Source organism: Pogona vitticeps, chromosome 11 (assembly GCF_051106095.1).
Source record: "Pogona vitticeps strain Pit_001003342236 chromosome 11, PviZW2.1, whole genome shotgun sequence".
Lineage (NCBI taxonomy): Eukaryota > Metazoa > Chordata > Lepidosauria > Squamata > Agamidae > Pogona > Pogona vitticeps.
Window position 1 is genome coordinate 25499804 of NC_135793.1, and position 19354 is coordinate 25519157.

The following is a 19354-nucleotide window of genomic DNA, read 5'->3' on the forward strand; positions in this document are numbered from 1 at the left end:
CTGTAAGCTGTTTATGTCAGAAGCTGGTTTATTTACAACATACTGCAATTTCAAAAGAAAAGAAAAGAAAAGAAAGATAGAAAGAAAAAGAAAGAAAAGAAAAGACCAGAAAAAAGGGGGGAAAAAACACCACCCAGCAGAACTATTTACAACATGTTCCCAGCAAACTAAACAAATAGCAGCTGGGGTTTCGATTTTTAAAACCAGCTGCTTGACTGGAGCCCAGAAAAGCAGTGGCAACCAGCGCTGGGGACATGAGTGGCCATCTGGGGTGACGTCACGCGGACACCATGCGCGGGAGTACAGGCCGGCTTCTGCATTTTGCAGTAAACGAGGCTTCCGAACACTCTCCCAGCGTAGCCCCATTTAGAATGCATTGCAGTCATCCAACTGTGAGACCACCAGCGGCTGCTGAGGGACCAGCGCTCCTGAGCACAGGAAGGGGCCGGTTCCTGCCCCGGGAAGCTGCCTGCTTCTCATCTAAACCCCACATATTCCAGCCGACGTGTTCAGGGAGTTCAGCATCCGCTCCCCTGCAGTGCAGCGGGGCGGGTCAAGTGCTGCCCTCCAGATACAGTTGGACTGAAGCTCTCAGCATTCCTGACCAGCGGCTCTGCTGGCTGAGGCTCATAGGAGTTGTAGTCCAACAACATGTTAAGCGATGCTCTTGGCCCACCGATGCCCTCCTGCTTGCTTCGTAAGAAGAACATATATGGGAAGATGAACTTAACCAAGTGCAAACATTGAGCCATCGTGTTCAGGGTTTCTAAAGACATGTGGGGAAATCAGTGGCCTTCTAGATGGTGCTAGACTACAAGTCCCATGATGCTTCATTGCCATCTATGGTTACCAGGAGTCACAGCCCGTGTCAATTTCATGCACAAAGAGCATTTCATATCACGAGACTCTTTCGTGCATCCATGTTACACAGTTAGAGCCCTTTGGCTGTGTTTCAACTGTCACGGCACCACCTGAAGGATGCTGGGATTTGTGGTTTCGGGAGAGACTTAGAAGGCTCTGGCTGTAGTTCAGGGGAAGCCCACGGGAGCCCCCTGGCATAGAAACCTCAGTCCCTCCCCCCAAACTACAGATCCCAGAATTCCATAGGAAGGAACCACAACTGCTCAACAGGGGACCAACTCCTTTACCGGTGTAGTGTAGATCATTTTAGACCCTTGATCATTCCTTCTGCAACAGAAATCACCAGATCTTAAGACGGTGGATTCTGCGTGATTCACAGATGCTTTTTCCACTGCCTACAAGTTCATTGTGCGACACTCCCCTTCCCCCATGTCCTCGTACGATTTGAGGTGGATGGGGGAAAGTTCTGTCTCTCTTCTCTCTTTCTCCATAAAGTTGAACCACCTGTGATTTTTTTTTTTTTTTTTTGCTGGGTGTTTTCAAAATCCCTTTACTGACCCTCTTCCCCTCCCCTCCACCTTTGGTTGTGTGGTTTTTCCCCCCTTCCTCAGTTTCTCATCCTTTCCTCTTGGAAAGAGGGCATGAGGCAGGGTTGAAGAGGTATATGGGTCAGGATGTGGCACCCCATCAGCCAAGCAAGAAGTGTTACCTCCCTCTCCCCCCCCCGCCGCATCCAGAGGGCCTTTCCCTTTGTAAAGAAAACAGTTCTAAAACAAAGGCCGTCTGTCCCAGGGTGGACGAGCCCCTCCTCTGTTGCTCCCAGCAGGAGGGCCCAGACCCCAGAACAAGGAGCCCAGTGTGCCTGCCTGCTGTCTGGGACCCCCGAGCTGACCACCAGCGAGTGAGTGGGAGAGTCCCTTTTCCTAAGCCAGGGGTTTTGCCAGAGTTCCAGTGTTGAAGGAACCTGAACAAAAGCATCAACTCCAGAGGCTGGAAAAGTGACTTTGGCCGGGGATGCTGGGTACTCTTATCCAGCACAGTAACTTCTCTATTCTCTGCAGCTGGGCTGTTCACAGAACCATTGGGGGCATAACAGAGGAGGGGGGGGGGGCTTCAAGGTGCATCTTCTGTTTGCCTGGTGTGTGTTCAGGGGAGCAGGGTGCCTACTGAGCGACCTCATCATCTGCCTCAATTAATGACATTTCCCCCCCCCCTCTCCCCATCCAGAAATACTTCCAACCTTCATCCACAGCCGGGCCCTATACTGGTGAACAAATGGTCTCGCATTTTTGCTGAACAAAATGTTCTAAACAAAAGTGCCTTAGGGTGGCTTTCGGAACCAGAAAGGAGGGGGCCAAAAGCAGTCCAAGACAGCAAGACACCGTTTCCCCCCTCCAACCATCATAAGGAGTAGAAATGCACCTTTCCTAAGGAAGCCCCCACCCCACCCGCCCTCCCAGTACTCCGGGCTATAGAAATCCCCTGGGTGGGCATTTCACTTGCACGGGGATGGCCTCTTTCCTTGGTAAAGGGGAACCGCGGGACACGGCAGGCTCTGTCTTGGTCCAAAGCGATCATTATAGGGAGTCAACCCACCACCTTTATCTGAATCAGTGGATCTCAACGTTGGGCAACGCAGGTGATCTTGAAGGGCAATTCCCAGAAGCCTCCACCGCCAGCTGGGCTGCCCGAGGTTCCTGGAAGTTGCAGTCCAAGAACACCGGGGGGGGGTCACCCATGATTGGGAACTATAACTCTCTAAGCCATCAGTTTTCGACTGCCAATAGGGCTAAAAAGACCTGCTCCACCCGAGGGACCCAGGAGGGGCGGAGGTGAGACGCAGGGATTTGGAGAGAGGACCGAGGTGGCTCCTCAGGGTCTGTGGCAGAGGACGGGGGGGGGTCGGTTGGGCTGCTGCCTTTCTCGCCCTAACTGGAGCCCCGACGCTGCCTGGGCAGTGACGACTCCGGCCGGGGTCTCCGCTTATATACCTGCTGGTGTGTGCGAAGAGCTGGTCACGGGGGAGGACCCTTCTGGCCCGTCCAGGGTTCTGGAGCAGGCGGGAATCCCACCGAAAAGGCTTTCTCCAGCCCCGCGCGCGGCAAGGCGGACCCGGCGGGGCTTCTTTCCCCAAGCGCGGCGACGTGAACGGCTAGCAAGGCCAGCGAGGAGGCAGGAAGGAGGAAGGGAAGGGCGCGGGGCGGGAAAAGGTGGCTCCCCCGCCGGCCGCCAACTTCAGGCGGAGCAGCCCGGCGAGAACACTTACTTCACCGGCTGAACTTCCTGCTCGACCCCGCCAGCCGGCTGCCGGCCACTTCCCGGGCTCCCTCCACCCTCAACTTGCCAGGAATCTGCATGGAATGACCGCCGCCCCCAGTCTCGGGCTTCGCGGCAACCCAGTCTCAGGCGGCCCGAGGGGTGGGGTGGGGGCGGTGGCCAGAAGGGGCCCCCCAGGGGTTAAATGTCTCCCTGCGCGCCGCCCCCCCCTCCCCGCGACCCCCTTACCTTTGCGGCGGTTCATGGTCCCGGAGGGCCTCGCCACGACCGCCCGGAGGCTGGAAAGGAGGCGGGAGGGCGGCGGCGGCAGTGGCTGGAGGGGCCGCTCTGGCCGGCCGGCCGGAGGGCGGGGAAGCGCGGGAGGGAGGAGGAAAGAAGGAGGGACGGACGGAGAAGGAGGGGCCGCCCTCCCCCTTTCTGGGCGGTGGGGCGAGCGGCGGGGCCGCCCAGGGTCCCCTCCTGAGCTCGCCGCCCATGAGGACTAGAAGCGCGCCTCGTCCAAGGCGCAGCCGCTTCTTTTCTTTGAGCGCGGAACCTGATCGTTACGCACGACCTGAGCCAAGGGGACAGACTCCGGCACGCCGGCCGACCCACCGACCCTCTCCTCCGGGGGTTTTGCAAGGGGTTCCTGGGAGAGAAGCGCCCTAAGCAGGCTGGACGGGCCGAGGGACCCGAGGGGAAGGGGGACCGTCGTCGGGCGGGCGGCGCCCTGAGCCCTGTGGGCCGGCAGGGGTCCCGGGAGAGCCGCCAGCCTTTTCCCGCGGGCCTACGGGCGGGTCTCGAGCCGGTGGCTCTTCTCCTCTCCCTGGAGACCCGGAGCTGCTCGCGGGGCCCGGCGCCGACGCCGTCGCGGTTGCCCGTAGGAGCGGCCCGGGGAAGGTCCCGCCCGAAGCCCCGAGCGACAGGCTCCTCTCGCCCGCCCCGGGACCGTCGAGGGCGGGATCGGCGCTCCGGCCGCGCACCGGCTGCCCTGCCCTGCCTTCCTGCCGTCGCCACGCCTTCGGGGCCGCCCGGGAAGTTTGTGCCGCCCAGCAGAGCTGGAGCCTCTTCGCCGGGAGCGTCGTCGGCGGGGAGGACGCGGGAAGTGGTCGCCGGCTGCCGATCTGGGGAGCCCCTTCGCCCGCCCCGGAGTGGCGCCTTGGTCAGCGCGGCCCTGGCGCTCAGCGCTTGGCACCGGGCGCTCCTGGACTGGCTCAGGCAAGCAGGCAGGCTCCCCCGCCCCACCCGGCGACGTCCAGGCCCTTACGGAACCACTTCCTCCCTCCGCACCTCTCGTACCGCTGGAGCCCGTGCAGGGAGCTCTCTTGACCCTCCGGAGGTCGCCGGTTGCATCCCAAAAAGAGGGGCCCCAGCTGACACGGCCTTTGTCTGTCCAGCTCAGCCAGGGCTAGAATGCCCCCCCCCAACATCACCCGCCCCCATGCCACAGAAACCGGGGCCCCAATCCAGCTCCTTCGGTCCTACAAAGTCCCAAACCAGAAACCGACCCACTGGAGCAAGTAGCAATCCCCGTTCCTCCTAGCTGTGGGATCAGCTTTTTGTCCTTTTCAGGAGATTGGGTGATCAGGGTGTTTTTTTGTTATGGGTGTATTGTTGTGATAAGGTGGGGGAGATGATCTGTCACTGTGATTGATGGGTGTTGTTAACTAGTCTTTTCTGTGCAGTGATCACAAGTCTTTGTGGCTGGGTAGAGTTCGTTGACGATCTTACTTAGCCTTGCCAACTGGGTTATGGTGGCCACGGAGAGGAGAGTGAGGCTGATATGACACAAGTCTTCCCTGACTTTAAATGAACCATGGGCATGTCATGCCCATCACTTCCCTGCAGCAGGCAGCCCAAAAATTGCATACTGGATTCAGCACCAAGGCTCATTGAAATAAAATTATACGCACAGCCTTTCTGCGCAGTGGGTTTTCAGCATTCCCGCAGCGTGGCCAGAGGTGAGCCCTGCTGGAGAAGGCGCATCATAGCACAAGACTTCTAGAAGGCCAAAGAACTTCGACCCTGCAAAGGAAATAGACTGGCAGGAGACTCAGGTCAAAAATGGGAATTTCCCCCCCCCCCCCAAAAAAACCGCATAGTTTGCTTAAGGACCTCACACCCCCAGGATATATTTGTGGCTTTAGAAAGGGCTAAATAAGATCACAAGGATTCCTGGGGATGTCTCCCATGTGCCATGACCAGCCATACTGCCGTTGTTCAGCACGTGCAACTTGGGGGTGACCTATCATTTTGGGGGAAGGGGGAGAAAAGTGTCCTTCTGCTCGTGGAGAGACACCGCAAGAATTCACTTTAGATAAAGAGGTTAAGGCAGAGGTGTCACACTCAATTTCTTCTTTGGCCGCATCAAACATTATGGTCGCCCTCAAAGGGTGGGTTTGACCATGCCGCCCCGAGTAGACATGGTCTAGAGGGGCGGGGTAAAAATCAAATAAATAAATAAATGAAATAAATAAATTGTATCTGTAAGACTATCACTGTATCTACTCTTTATCATATCAAATCTAATCCTCCTCATTCAATTATCACTTTCTGACTCTTCGCTGCTGGGAATGCTGGGATTAGAAGTCCCACTGGGTGGATTTCCAGCATCTTTTTGGAGCATTATGGGTGACCAAGTCAGCTCCTGCGTATTGTATGCTGCACCATTGCAGGCAACACTGCGAGGGCCACATGAAATGGCCCAGTGGGCCAGATTCGGCCCATGGGCCTTGAGTTCGACAGGTGTGGGTTAAAGGGTCACGTTTAGGGGAAGGTGTAGGACACTGTCTGTTCTGGGACTCCCATGGCTGCTGCCACCTTCTTGCCATGGTCTTCAGCACGTGGGAAACTGAGGCAGGAGGTGGTGGTACCACTGCTGTGGAGAGATCAGCTTTGATTCAGCTCTTCCTTGGCAGTCCTCCAGCAGCTACTAGCCGGTCTCCCATCGAGGGAGACGGTTGAGACCTTGCTGAACTTCAGCAACAGAATAGCACCCCATGTCTCAGGTCACCAGCCCCTCCCACCCAGTAGTATTGCCTTCCTAAAGCAATAATGTTATGGGTGTACATTTATTTGTTCTCCAAGCTTTGTAAACAAATACTTTACAGAACCTGAAACATTTCAGTGTAGTATGCAGTTCCAGTCATAAACCATCACTTGATAATAAAATGTTTCATGGTCTATAAATTCTTAAAAAGTTAAAAAAAGTTCTGAGAACTCGTTCGCCGGAGGTTTGATCCACAGGCAAGACCGCCTCCCTTGGTCCTGTTATACACGTTGCACAACGAAGCTGTGAGATTCCTTTTCAGAACTGAAACAAAATCTAAAAATCAAAAACACTGTCTGCAATAGTGCGCAATTTTTAGTTGGTCCGAATAAAGACCAACTGCCCACTTGTGTATGGGGGGGGGGAGAATAGATTTTTTTTTTAAAAAAGTCGAGTTCAAGATGGTTACCTCCATTTTATATGTTTTGGAATGATGGTTGGAAAGTTTTCCAGAACCTCCTCCTAAATCAATGGATACCATTGATTTTAAAATAGGGGAGGATGTCACATGCTACTTTTACTTCATCTATTAAGTATCTGCCGGTACTTCGGGTCCCAGAAACAGCAGTGTTCAAAATGGGCGCAGCTGGGTCTCACGCCCCTCCCAAGCAATAACAAGAGAGACCAAATTCCATGTCAAACAAGTATGTTTATAGCAAAAATAGGCTTTTACTTTCTTCCCCAAACAATGTTGTCTTCCCTCCCCCCAAAAAAACATTTACACAGTAAACAGGTCAGCTGCTGCCGTGTGCTGAGCCAGCTCCCGACCTCCCCCCCCCCGTGTCCTGACCCATCAGAAACCTCTCAGGCCTCTCTCTGCCATTGCCGTCTCCCCCCCTGCCCCCCTGATTTGCCTAGTGGGGCTGGATCTGGAGGGCAGCCTGTGGAATGGAGCAGGCCACCCTGCCACACATAAAACCCTCCCTTGAGCGTCATCAAGAGGACAGGCCCTTCTGCAGCACTTGAACTGAGCACCAGTCCCCTCTGCACTCCCCCCGTCCCCCCACACCGGCCATCCTCGGAGAAGTCCCAGCAAAAGCAAGACGAGATTGCAGAAAGCCTCCCCGCCCCCCCCCCCCGGCAACCAAACGCAACCCCAGAACCAGCTCCCAGAATCTAAACAGACACCCTGGAAGAAAAAAAAGAGGAAAGATATGGAAGAGAGCTTGGAAGACACCCGCTCCCCTGAGGTGTGTATGTGTGTGTGGGGGGGGGGGGTCACGGGGAGGGGAAGGGGCTGCCAGAGGCTCTCGGGAGCAGGTCTTTTCAGCTGCAGCTTAGAGGGGGAGAGGAAGGTGCCAGGAAGCCCGGCCCCATTGCCATGCAGTCAGAAAATGAGACCACCGCAGGAGACATACAAACGCACGCACGCACACACACACACAGAGAGAGAAAGAGAGAGAGCAACAGGAAAGACGGTGGGTTACAACGCTTGTAGCTGGGGGGGGGCTGAGTTCCACGAAAAAGAAAAAAGACAGGAAAGGACAGGAGGAGCAGAGCTTGGAAAACTCCCCTCGGAGGTCCCACCGTCCCCCACGGAGCTCCCCAGAGACCGGGAGCTGCAGGCCAAAGAGGAAAAGCTCAGAGGATTCGGCAGTCAGAATGGACATGAACGTGGGGATCTCCTTCGACCACCGAGGGCATGTCAGGGAGAAGGAAGGTGCCACGTGAGGGTCTCTCCTCTCTCCCACGGGAGCCACGTAAACCCTTTGCCACTCTCCCCAGGGCAGGGCAGGCCAGGCCAGGCCACCAGCATGCAAGGGGGCTCCCTCTCCTCCCACCCCCACCCCCCATAAGCCCCAGACGGGTCTCCCACAAGCCGTGGCTTCTCCCTGCCTAGCAGCTCACCGCCTGGAGAACGGGGGGGGGGCAGGACGAGCAGCTGCCAGAAGGGCACGAGGGAAGAAGCCCCCCCTCCTCTTCTACAGGGAGGACGACGGCGAGAGCAAAGGCCACAAGGAGGCCAGCGGTGAGGAAGGAAGGAAAGGGCAAGAACATATACATACACACACGTACCCCGAATCCTGCACGAATGAATGCAGAAAGGGCTCATCACCTCGGTGAGCGGCCCCTCCTTTTGCAGGCGCACACACACACACACACACCTGCCTGCAGGAGAGGGCAGGATCAGGGCCATGGGCAGCCAACTCCCCACTCGGGGTCACTGCCGTCCGGGGACCTCCTGCAGGAGGGCAGTTCAGCCATTGCACATGAGGGTGGGAGGGGCTGGAGGGTGGGAGGGAATGGGGAACGGGGAAGAAGAGAGGGGTGTGTTTTAATCCTTCTCACCCCTCTGGGGGGAAAAGAAGGGGAGGCTGTCAAGTAAACATGGTGGGTGAACGAGTCCCAGTCGAAGGTTGGGGGGGGGAGAGGGTCGCCCGCAGCCCTTTTAGGAGACCATGTAGTGGGTGATGGCACGGAGCGCGTACAGTAGCTCTGCCTGGAGCCGAGCTTCCAGGATGAGGAGGTTCACGTGGACCTGAACAGAACAAAAGGAAGAGAGCCACGTGAGGGCAGGGAGTCTGGCCCACGGCAGCCACCCAAGCCTCACGGCGAAATCGTCAGCCCGCCATGCAGTGGAGGTATGAAAACGGCTGGACGCCTTGGAGCAAGCGGGGTCCGAACCCCGGGACCTGCCGTAACTCGATGGCCAGAGGTACCGACTCTGAAAGGGTTGGCAGAGCTTCTTCCAATAATATGTGCACCCAACAGCTGGCGCATGAGAAGCCACAAAAGGAAGGACTCGGGGCCATTAGGAAAGGCCATGGATACAGGCAACGGTCGGCAACCCGTCTAGCTAGAGGTCCTTAGTAGCCACGGATTTATCCTCTTACTGCTGCTCCTATTGGCAGCCGTCATTCCATCTGGTGGCAGTGAGTTCCGCTGTTTAACTACTATCCACTGTGTCAAGTTGTACCTCCTTTTCTCTGTTCTATATCAACCTGGGTTCAGTTTCAGCCATGCTCCTATACGGGTGCTAGGGCTGAGATAAAGGCATGCACACACCCCTTTTCCCTTCGAACCCGCCCTCCTTCCGGGCTTTCTCCACTCCACCACCCAAAGCGCCACTGCTCCCCACCAACCTTTTCACTGTGCTTGAACTGCTTCCAGAAGCGCTCAAACATCTCGGGATTCATCTTCTCTGGAAAGCAGGTCACTGTTTTTATATAGAGCTTGAGTATTCGCTCCAGGAAGTGGTTCACCTCTCCGTAGTCATAATCATCGTACCTGGTGGAAGGTGAGCATCGGTCTGCAAGAGCGGCTAGCAAAAGCCAGCCTGGAAAAGGTCTATGCAATATACCAGGATTACTTTCAGTGGAAATGTATTTCTGTTTTATTATGTTATAACTGAGAAGATCCAAATAACATAATAAAACAGAAATACATTTCCACTGAAAGTAATCCTGGTACGAACAGGTGCTGAGCAAAACTCCAACATGGCCTCTTCTGAGCAGATGAAAGCTTTCCACTTTAGACCTTTTGCCTGATGGTCCTCTTGACCCATTCTCCCTTTGAGGATGCCACCTACGCTGTGAGTAAGGGGCTGTGCACTTCCTCCCTTGGATCTGGACCACTCAAGACATACATCACTGCTTGCCTGCAGATTTTCTTAGCTGGTCCTGTACAAAACCCAAGACTTTCACCCAAGATTTTAACTCGATTATTACTCATTCTTTTTAAATATTCGGGTAATTTGCTGTTCTTGGCTTTTAATGTTGTGTTTTCAATGATGTAAGCCACCTTGAATCCTTTTTAGGAGGAAGACATATAAATAAGAAATGAAACCTGGCCCCAATCATCTGGTCCACCTCTCCATCCACATGGGAATCCAACACCGGCTTTCTCATTATGAGCATCTTGTCTCCGACATCTAAGGAGGCCATGCCTGCCTGCCTGCCTGCTCCCTTGGATCCTGGCCACCACCACCACCCATCCATGCTACAGGATGCCTTGGTAGAACAGGAACACGGCCGGCTCCTTCCTTACCCCAAAGCAGCCGTGCACAAGAGCCGCAGGTGCGACAGGGACGGTGGGAGGCCAGCCCTGGGTCTCTGGGGGACCAGTGGCCTGGAAAGCATTCCAGAAGAGGGAGAAGTCGGGTACCTGATGCCAAACATGCAGTGGATGTAGTTCCAAATGCCGCGCTTGAAGGTGGCGTGTTCGCAGCCCTGCCGCTTGGCCATGGAGCAGCTCTGGAGCCCGTCCACCTTCCGGAATTTCTCATCAAGGAGGTGCCCGATGTCGGAGTAGAGCCGGTTCACTAGGGAGAAGCCATGGTCCTCCCAGGAGTAGTCCTGCCAACACAGGGGAGAACCAAGTGGGTGGAGAGCAGGGCAGGGAATGGCAAGCATGTGCCAGAGCAGAGAGAAAGAAAGAAAGGGAGAGAGAGGGTTCTGTGCGCGTGGAGACAGAAAGAGGACCAGACAAACTCTCTCCGTTCACAAAGAAAGGTTTCTGGGACTCCCCTCGTCAGTCAGGCTCCAGCACATCGACAGCAGCAATACCCACCTGGACACGAAATACGGATGGCTGGTCCTCATCACAATGAGCAAAGTCCTGGTACCCAAAACTGGGCTCCTGGACGTAGCAGGACAGGTCCACCATGCCAGACATTTCCCTCTCAAAACCTAGAGGACACAGACAGACAGACAGACAGACAGAGAGAGAGGGTATTTTAGAAGTGGGGGAGAAAGGGGCACTTCAGGCAAGACCTGCTCTTCCCCTCCCCCCCCAGGGAGGATGGTGGCATCCCGGCTGACTCTTCCCCTCCCAGCCCTGGACCCCCCATCAGGCCTTCCCAATGAAAACCACATCCATTAAAACAACAACAACAACCAGAGTTTTGTTTGGGCTTTTTCTGTACAACAAGGCATGGGGGACACGGCTCATTTTAGCAAAGAATCACACCTGCACAGGAGAGAGAGCCTCCTGGGTTTGACAAAAAAAAAATAACCTTGAAAACACGGGCCGACAAGCAGAATATAAAAGCCACCAAGAGACGAGGAGGTACAACCCCTGCCCCGTTATATTCTCTCTCTCTCTCTCTCTCGCACTCAGAGTCAGAGGAGAGCCCAGGCACAGCGGGGGAGGCTGCCGGCCAGAGCCATTACCTTCCTCCCGTTCGGGCAGCCTCGTCTCCTCCCGGCCCTCCTGCTCCACGTGCAGCCTGTGAAGGCGCTCCCGGAGAGACTCCAGCTCCACACAGGAATCCAAAGACTGCAGGCAAAAGGAGAAAACACCTGCTCTGGCTGTCCTTGCCGGCCGGCCTGGGAAGAGATCCCACCCCCACCTTACCCTGGAGCTGAGCCACGGCCATGCAGGCTCGCTGGTGTGGCCAGGGGACCAGCTTCTCCTCGACCATCCCCCCAGCCCGGGCCACAATGTGATGGTGGCAGGGTGTGTGTGTGTGTGTGTGTGTGTTCCCCCCCCCCTCCACGCACCCGCTTGCGGTTCAGATGCAGCAGCTCCTGGCTGCAGCCGTTGCCAACGTCGCAAAAACACAGGCTCCCGGGGAGAGCCAGCTGAAGCAAGCCCCGTCCTTCCGGGCAGGCCTCCTGTTCACAGCCACAGCCGAAAGCAAAGCTGGCGAGGGCATGGTAGTGGGCAAGGAGCACCACGGCGTGGACCAGCTCCGCCAGGGACCAGCTCTGCTCACTGATCTTTAGCAGCTTCTGTGGGTCGGAGGCAAGCAAGAAAATCAGTGGCGTTCAGCCGAGCGGCTCAGTGCTCCAGTGGAGCATCCCTGCCACCCTGGTTTCTTCCAAACCTTCTCCCGAGGCAGCACACTCAATTACCTCAATGTGCTCCTTGCCAACCAGCCAGGGTCGGTGTGCCAGGATCTTGTTGATTTCACTGAGTCGGCGGAGTTTGGTGGGGATGCAGTCCAGCCCTCTCAGCCACAGGGGGTCACCCCCCACCCGCAGGAATTGTACCACATGAAGGTTCACCAGGTAGCGACACCGATGCCGGGCGGCTGCCTGAAAGAAGCACATCCAAGGCCCACCATCACTGTCATCGGTGAGGACTAGAAACACCAAAACGTGGCTATTATATATACTCCACCTATTCCCCTTTGCTTGCTGCCATGGACCAAAGCAACCTCTTCTTAACACGCCTCTCCCCTCCCCTGAACAATCAAAGACCACCCCCACCCACCACCCCTGATTTAGCCCAAGCCTCTCCCCCTCTGCGTTTGGGGGCAAGAGAAGACGGAGCCTAAGCCCTCACAGCTTATCTATGGGGTTAGAGTTGCCAGGAGTGGGAACGAAGCTCGGTGCATTGGAGTGGGGGGGGCAGGAGAGGGTGGTTCTGGTCCACACTGAGCCATGCCACTCACTGGGTGACTCCCTCAGGCCAGTCCCTCACTCTCCCACCCTGACGTACCTACCTTGCAGGGCTGTTGACCGCATCGGGTGGGGAAGGAGAGAGAAAAAGGAGCAGGGAGGCTGCCTGGAGGTCTGCTAGTACGAGGAAAGAGGGGCTATAAAAGCAACCAGGGAATCAAGGCTCTCTCCGTGACTGCAAAGGCGACCTCAAGGACGAGCACTCCCTGAACCACCACAGGCGGCTTGAGAAGGACGGGAGGACGGCGGAGGCTCCAGGAGGCGAGGGGGACCCATCGGTGAGAAAAACACAGAGGGAGCCCAGCCTGCTGCAGTTGCTTCCCTGGTACATGCAGGCCAGCGCGCAGCTTGTCCGGAGGCTGGCCTGGGCCTCTGCGGAAGGACCCCACTGCAGGCCACCACCCGGCCTCCTCGCTGATCCAGGTCAGCCCCAGTCCCCCCCTCCCAAACGGGGGTGGAGGGGGCGGGTGGGCCGCCGGCTGGACCTCCGGAGGTGGCCACCGTGTGCCGTGCTCACCATGATGGCGATGTAGTGTCGGCAGTCGAAGGGCAGCGGGCCGTCCATGTGCAGGAGGTAATGCTGCATCCGGAGGAAGCTGTCCAGGTACTGGGGGTGGTAGCCCATCTGCTGGGCAAGGGCCTCCAGGCGCCCCCGGCTGGCCAGGGCTTTGACAAAGAGCAGCTGCGGAGCCCGGTCTTGGTCGCTGGCGCTCATTTTTGCCACCTGCAAAGTGGGAGGTGGGGGTGGGGTGGGGGTGGGGAGAGGCAGAGAGAGAGAGAGAGGTTCCCCCCTGAGTCACAAAAGCAAGACACTTCAAAAGCCCGGGAACACTTTCAAGGCTCTGTTTCCGGGGAGAACTTTCCCTTCTTTGTGACTCATGCCTTTTGGGTTGAGGCCACAGGTCTGTACGTCCAGTGTACCTGGTTGTGGGAATGCAGGCAGAGCGAAACGAGGTACAGAGGAGGACAACTGCATCCTCCATGCGAGTAAAGCAAATAAATGAATGAATAAACAATGACTTTTCAAAGCGTGGGTTAAACGAACGGAGGCAGCTCCAAGGAGGGTCAGGGCATGAAAGGCTTGGCAATGAAGGCAGAGAAAAAGGCTTCCAATCATACATCAAATCCGCCCGCCCTCCTTTCAGGCTCTGCACTGACACTGGACAGCCTTGATGTCTGAGAAATTTGGGGACACATAGGTTTGCTCTGAGCCCCTTCACCTGCTCAGAGTCAGTTAAAAACTCGATTTTCTCCACTCAGAGGCCAGCATCTGGTCTCAGAATCCACCCTCCTATAGCCCTCGACTATTCTCCACAAGCAAAAGCTGGATCCATTATGGACTCTGTCTCGATGCACCCATTTCCACAAGCCCATTTTTCTGTCAAGGAGGCGTTCTGGGTGGCCACGACACCCTCCTTGTTGTTGGAAAACACGGGTCAAGCCCTCCTCCCTAATCTCATGAATCTCACCAGCCAATACAGGTGAATCTGAAGTCCGTCTGGAAACACAGAAGGTTGTGTCCCCTCCTGAGCGCCACTTTTTAAAGGAAACAACTAAATTTCTTCAGACACCCACTTTTGCCTAGGCCAGAAGTCACGACAAGGAGACAAGGGGCTCAGAGGGACTTTTGGTGGCACACGGAAAGAGAAGCCCCTCCTGGAGGGCTGTGCTCCATCCTCCAACTTCTGCCAAGCCTGCCAGAATTCACCAGCAAGTTTTTGCACCCATCTAAAAACCCCTTGGGGCAGGATCAGTGCTGCAGAGTCAGATTCTGGGGTCTAACCATAGTGGTCTCCAACTGTAGGTCACTCAGGCATTCTTGGACTGCAACCCCCAGAAGCCTTCACCACTTCACTGTGCTGGCTGGGTTTTCTGGGAGTTGCAGTCCAAGAACACCTGGGTGACCCTAGGTGGGGAACCACCGCTCTCACCTACTTCTCATGGTTGCAGATGATTTGGCTGTGCAGACCGGATACCAGAAGCAATGTTCTTAAGCAGCAGGAGAGTTCGGCCTCCAGAGGTTGCTGGACTTTGTCAGCCCAAGCCAACTATGGGCAGGGCCGGGGGGGGGGGGAGAGCATGAATTGTACAACATCAGGAGGGCCACAAGTCCCCCCTCCCTGCTTTGCAAAAAATGGCAGCTCTTTGTGTGCCAAGCAAATGCCTCCAGCTATGGAAAAGGCAGCGACAGTCCCGGAAACAGAGACTCGAGAGAGGCATGTTCCACCCATCTCACCTGATCTTGGAAGCCGAATAGAACCCAGTCAGAATAGGACTTGGGTGGGTGGAGAGCCAGAGGAGACCCCAGGCATCTCCTGAATCTTTGGGAAACTGCAGGGGCCCAAGGCTGATGCAACCAAGATCTGACTCGGTATAAAGCCACTTCTTAGGCTCTTATAAGACTGCATCCCCAGGCATCGCCAGTGTGACTTTTGCTAGAGGCAGCTTGTACACAGAGACACACCCCCTCTGCACATCACTAGGCAGAGAGGCAGCTGATGCGCAGCGACGCTCCTGCCAACCAAGACAGTTCGGGGTGCATGGAAAGTGGGGGTGGGGGCAGCTCTCCAAAGCGGATTGTAACGCCAAAGCGAGTTTTCTTCTGCTTGTTAAAGGCACGGCTCCCCCGAGCTCTAGTTAGGCCACCCCACCATTCTTGCTCATGCCTGTGGCAACAATTAGCCACAGGAAGGAAGGAAGGAAGGAAGGAGAGTGGAAAATCACTCCGCTCTGCAAATCCTCCTTCAAACGTGACGAGGCCTTAAAGGAACATTACTAAGTTCAAAAATAAAAGCAGCCTTAGGAAATGGGTGGAGTGGAAGCTCAGCACACCGGCCCATACGCTGGCCTGCCTCACCGGGACCTCGGAGAGCCCGGCCTGGCTCCCCAAAACGGCCTGGGCTCAGGACAACAACACCTACGGTGCCAAGAGGAAGAGCCAAGCCACAACGCTTGGCCAGGGAAACCCTGCCCCGTATCCCGGCCCCTCCAAGGCCAGGCCTGCCATTGGTCAGGGAGAAGCGGCAGCCTCAGGCAGCAAGTTCGGGGAGTCAGGGACAGCCGGCTGATGGTGACTCTTTCATTCATGGGGGGATTTTTTTATTGCCAGGGCTTGGGAGACGGACTGCATCTTAAGGGACCCTCTGCCTTGGCTTTCTTAGCGGTTACACTGAGCATCTTGCCTCAGCAATTGTGTCGGGGATTTGCCGTTCTACCTCTGGAATGAAAATGCCCGGAGAGCCCCGGGATTCCCCAAAACCAGCCCGGCCGAGACCCACGGCTGGAGAAAAAGGAGAAGATGGTTGCTGAGCCCCTTTCCCAGTTCCACGTACAGGAGGAAACGGGCCTTACAGTCCACGGTCACCTAAATGGGGACAAGGAGAGAGGGGCCACTCTGCCCCTGACGCCGGCAGGTGTCCTTTGCCAGCAGGCAAGCAATGGGGGGGGGGAGGGGGGTGCCGCCCTCCAGAATCTGCTGCCTGAGGCAAAGGCCTCTCTCTCCCCCCCCCTTTCTCTCCCCAAGAGGAGGCGCTTATTTTCACCCTCAGGACCAGGCGGGGGGGGGAACCAGGCTCTCTGACACCCTCTCTGCTCCTTTTAACCACAACCCCCCTCCCCAGAGATGCTGAACCCAGAGAGGACCCAGGACGATCCACCAAGGACAGTCACGGGCTGCCACCCCCCCCCCCCCGCATGCCTGTTTTGGGACATTATTATTTCGGATAAGGTGCTAAGAACAACTTGGGGGGGGAGGAGGGTGAGAAGGAAGTGGGGGAAGAGAGAGAAGGGCTTTCGGGCATGGGAGATGCCAGCATCAGGCAACCGAGGGGCTCCCCCAGAGAGTCATTGGATTTTGGCACTTTACAGGGGATTCGGGGAGGGGGCTCGTTAATTGGGGAGGAGGGAGAAAAAAGCAGGGCAAGACAAAGACACCCCCCCTCCCAGAGACAGAGTGGGAAGGTACCCTGGGATATCGAAAAGGGGGTGTCCATCCCCACGCAAAAGGAGGGTCTGGAGCCCCTGCGCCCCCATCCAAAGAGCCAGCCGAGGAGAGAGGAGACCCCCGCCGCCCCCCCAACACCACTAAGACCCAGCTTGCAAGGCCTGGGGGAGGCCAAGCCCCCGCCCCCTCCTCCGAGGCCGAGCCGTAGGAGCCGCCGCAGCCGCCCGCGACGGACACTCCCCCTCGCCCCCAAGTCCGGCGGGCCAGCCCGCTCGCCGGCCCATTGTCCTTCCCCGCTAGCCCACGGGCGGCCCGGAGCGAGTCGCGGGGCGCCCCCTAGCGTCGGCGGCGGCGCAGCGCAGGAGGAGAAAGAGAAAAACAAGTTTGATTGGCAGTCGCGCAGGAGGAGGAGGAGGAGGAGGAGGAAGAAGAAGAAGAAAGAGGCAGCCGCGGAGGCAGTCCAAGCATCTCTAGCTCTGCCGCCGCCGCCGCCGCCGCCACCCGGACAGGACAAAGGGAGCGCGCAAGCGGAGCGCGCACCGGCCGCCCTCCGCAGACCGTCCCTGCAGCAAGGAGGGCGAGCGTGCAGAAAAGGGGAGCGGCGGGAGGGGGGCATGCCTTCTGCTGGTATGCAGCCCCCCCCCTTTAGTTCTGCCTCCCACTCCGGGGTCCCGATTCTGGGCGCAATGGGAACTTTCCTCGCCCCTCCCGCGCACGGCTAGCCAGGGCCTCCGGGCGCGGAAACGCCAATAAAGCCAAGCGGCGGCGGCGGCGGCGGGGGTGCGTGAAGGCCGGAGGGTCGCCCGGAAAAAAAGAGGGCTCGGGGCGCCCCCTCCCACGAAACAGAAAACAACCTTTCTTCCTCCCCCCCCCCCCCCGCTGCTCAGCACGGAATTCTGGGGGTGGGGGTGTTGCACCGGCTGATGGGTCTCCTTCCCCGCCCCCCGAAAGGCTCTCATTCGGGGGGAGGCTCGGCGCTCCCCCCTCCCCGGTAGACGGCAAGGAGGCTAGTAGGGGGCGTGGACCCCGATCCGACGCGCGCCTCGCTTGCTTGCTCCGAAGGAAACGCCGCCGCCGGGGGCATCCGCGGGAGTTGGGGGGGGTGGACGCGGAGGGGAGCCGGTCGGGGCCGGGCCAGCCCCCCCCCCGCTCTCCCGAGCTGCCAACGGGACACCGAGGCGGAATTTGGGGGGTTCGGGTGGGGGGGAGTTTGCCGGCCATCCTGCTTCCATCCTTGGCAGGGACGAGGAGGCGCAGCCGAAGGCGCTGGCAGGGTTTGGGGGGGGTGCAGGGGGGAGGGGGGGCAGGGCAGCCGGTTTGGGGGCGCGCTGGCTGGCCGGCCGGACCCCCCCCCTCTGCCGCTCCCCCCCCCCCGGCTCGTTCCTTTCGCGCCGTACCTGCGGCAACCTCTGGCACTGTTTTCCGCGGGGAGGCTCCGTGCTCGGCGGGCAGAGGATCATTTTCGCCGGCCTGCCGGGGCGCCCTCCTCGTCCGCTGCAGAGATACGGGACCGGCTCCGGGACGCCCAGCCGGCGACGCCGCTCGCCAGCCCGGACAGCCCAGCCGGAGTCCAGCCGCGAGGGGGCGTGGCCGCCTGCCCGCGCCGTCCAAACACCGCAGAGGGGGCGGGCGCCGGCGCCGCCTCCCGGCCAATGGCGAGCGGAGGGGCGGGGCCCGGGAGACTGGGGCGGGGGGCCCGGCAAAACCACGTGGGCCCAAATGGAAAGTTACCTGCCCGTCAAGCGAGAGGGCCCGCCCCTTTCGGCTGGAAAGGGGCGTGGCCAGAGGTCCAGCGTGGTGTCCCTTGACAGCTCTTAAAGGAGCCGTGGACTATTTTTTGTTTCGAGAGGGTTACGTCTCGGTGCGGTTAATCGCCATTAATCGCCGGGTTGTTTACTCACCGTTCAGGCAGGTGAATGCGCTCGCGAGCGATACCTTGAGAGAGAGAGGAGCCTCTCCAAAAGAAAAACAGTAAAGGAAGAGAGATAGAGCGATGCACAAGCGACCTCTTTTTGCAAGAAAGCATCGCCCCCTTGTTTTTGTGGAGGTTATGTGATGGATGATGCCCGGTGTGGTTGCGGGTGCGTGATGCACACAGGGCGGTTTGCAAAAGGAGCCGAGCGACAAGTGCTAATCCGGACAGGCTCATAACTGTATGTGGAGGCTCTCTTATCTCGCTCTCCGGCTTCCCCTTCTGCACCCTTGAGCAAAATAATTCAGAACACAACGGCCTGTTTATGATTTTCGTCACAGTCTTTTAAACAATCGGTCCAGTTGTTTCAGTGTCATGAATGCCGGCCTGGAATTTCATCCTTTATCATTTTAAACGCCCCCTAAATTAAATCATTTGAAAAACAGCCTTGTTATTGGATGAGAGGGTTGGCTGCCTAGGCCGGGGTTTCCAGACTCCGTCCAGTCTGACCAATGGCATTGGTGGAGAAGGGTCAGCACTCTGCACATGCACAAAGGGCAGCAAGAGAGACGGGACACTGGAATTCTGCGATAAAAGTGAGGGAAAGGCAGCTTCAGTTCGTAGGAAGCCAGCATAAGGACAGCTTGCCTGCCCCTTGCTCTCAAGCAGCCTGTCTTGCAGACAACCAACAAACTTGCCCAGCTCACTAGAAATAAAGAATTATGGAGGCCCCTTTTATTCAATGACGACACGCCTTTGTGTGATGCACTAGGATGGATGGGATCCCTAGAGCAGTGGTCCCCAACCTTGGGGGCCTCCAGATGTTCTTGGACTTCAACTCCCAGAAATCCTGGCCTCTAGCAGAGGTGGTGGTGAAGCCTTCTGGGAATTGTAGTGCAAGAACATCTGGAGGCCCAAGGTTGGGGACCACTGCCCTAGAGCAGGGAGACCAAAGACAAGAGGAGGGGAAACACCTGAGTTTTAGAAAA

At 57.4% G+C, this 19354-nt stretch overlaps 2 protein-coding genes across 7 annotated transcripts in view; both read right to left on the bottom strand.

The window, feature by feature from the left end:
- The window catches only part of DLG3 (discs large MAGUK scaffold protein 3), a 65264-nt gene extending 61749 nt beyond the window's left edge, over positions 1 to 3515 (bottom strand). For 4 of the 5 annotated variants that reach the window (XR_013538766.1, XR_013538765.1, XM_078380729.1 and 1 more), the window contains exon 1: positions 3367 to 3515. Coding sequence is in view for 3 of the 5 variants with exons in the window: in XM_078380729.1 (XP_078236855.1) it covers positions 3367 to 3382 (16 nt within the window). In the remaining 2 variants the exon portion in view is untranslated. The remainder of the gene's footprint in view (positions 1 to 3366) is intronic. The other variant, XM_078380731.1, reaches the window with a different exon arrangement.
- A 3280-nt stretch (positions 3516 to 6795) lies between these two features.
- LOC110080203 (sestrin-3) lies at positions 6796 to 18106 on the bottom strand. 2 transcript variants are annotated; one of them, XM_072981055.2, is made up of 9 exons: positions 17851 to 18106; positions 13028 to 13234; positions 11962 to 12144; positions 11608 to 11838; positions 11278 to 11383; positions 10676 to 10794; positions 10271 to 10461; positions 9250 to 9394; positions 6796 to 8645 (listed from the first exon to the last, which is right to left on the bottom strand). In XM_072981055.2, the coding sequence occupies exons 1-9, from the start codon at positions 17911 to 17913 to the stop codon at positions 8556 to 8558; spliced, it is 1335 nt and encodes a 444-aa protein (XP_072837156.2). In that variant the 5' UTR covers positions 17914 to 18106; the 3' UTR covers positions 6796 to 8555. The 2 variants fall into 2 exon arrangements, with proteins under 2 accessions (XP_072837156.2, XP_072837157.2); XM_072981056.2 differs by lacking the exon at positions 17851 to 18106 and adding an exon at positions 14747 to 16533.
- Positions 18107 to 19354: the final 1248 nt, after the last annotated feature.

Excerpts from the sequence above, each read along its gene's own strand:
- LOC110080203 (XM_072981055.2), bottom strand. The coding sequence starts at position 17,913 with ATGATCCTCTGCCCGCCGAGCACGGAGCCTCCCCGCGGAAAACAGTGC. Across the intron at positions 12,145-13,027 it reads GACACTACATCGCCATCATG|GCAGCCGCCCGGCATCGGTG; the intron begins GTGAGCACGGCA and ends TGCTTCTTTCAG. Across the intron at positions 8,646-9,249 it reads AGTTCAAGCACAGTGAAAAG|GTCCACGTGAACCTCCTCAT; the intron begins GTTGGTGGGGAG and ends TGTTCTGTTCAG.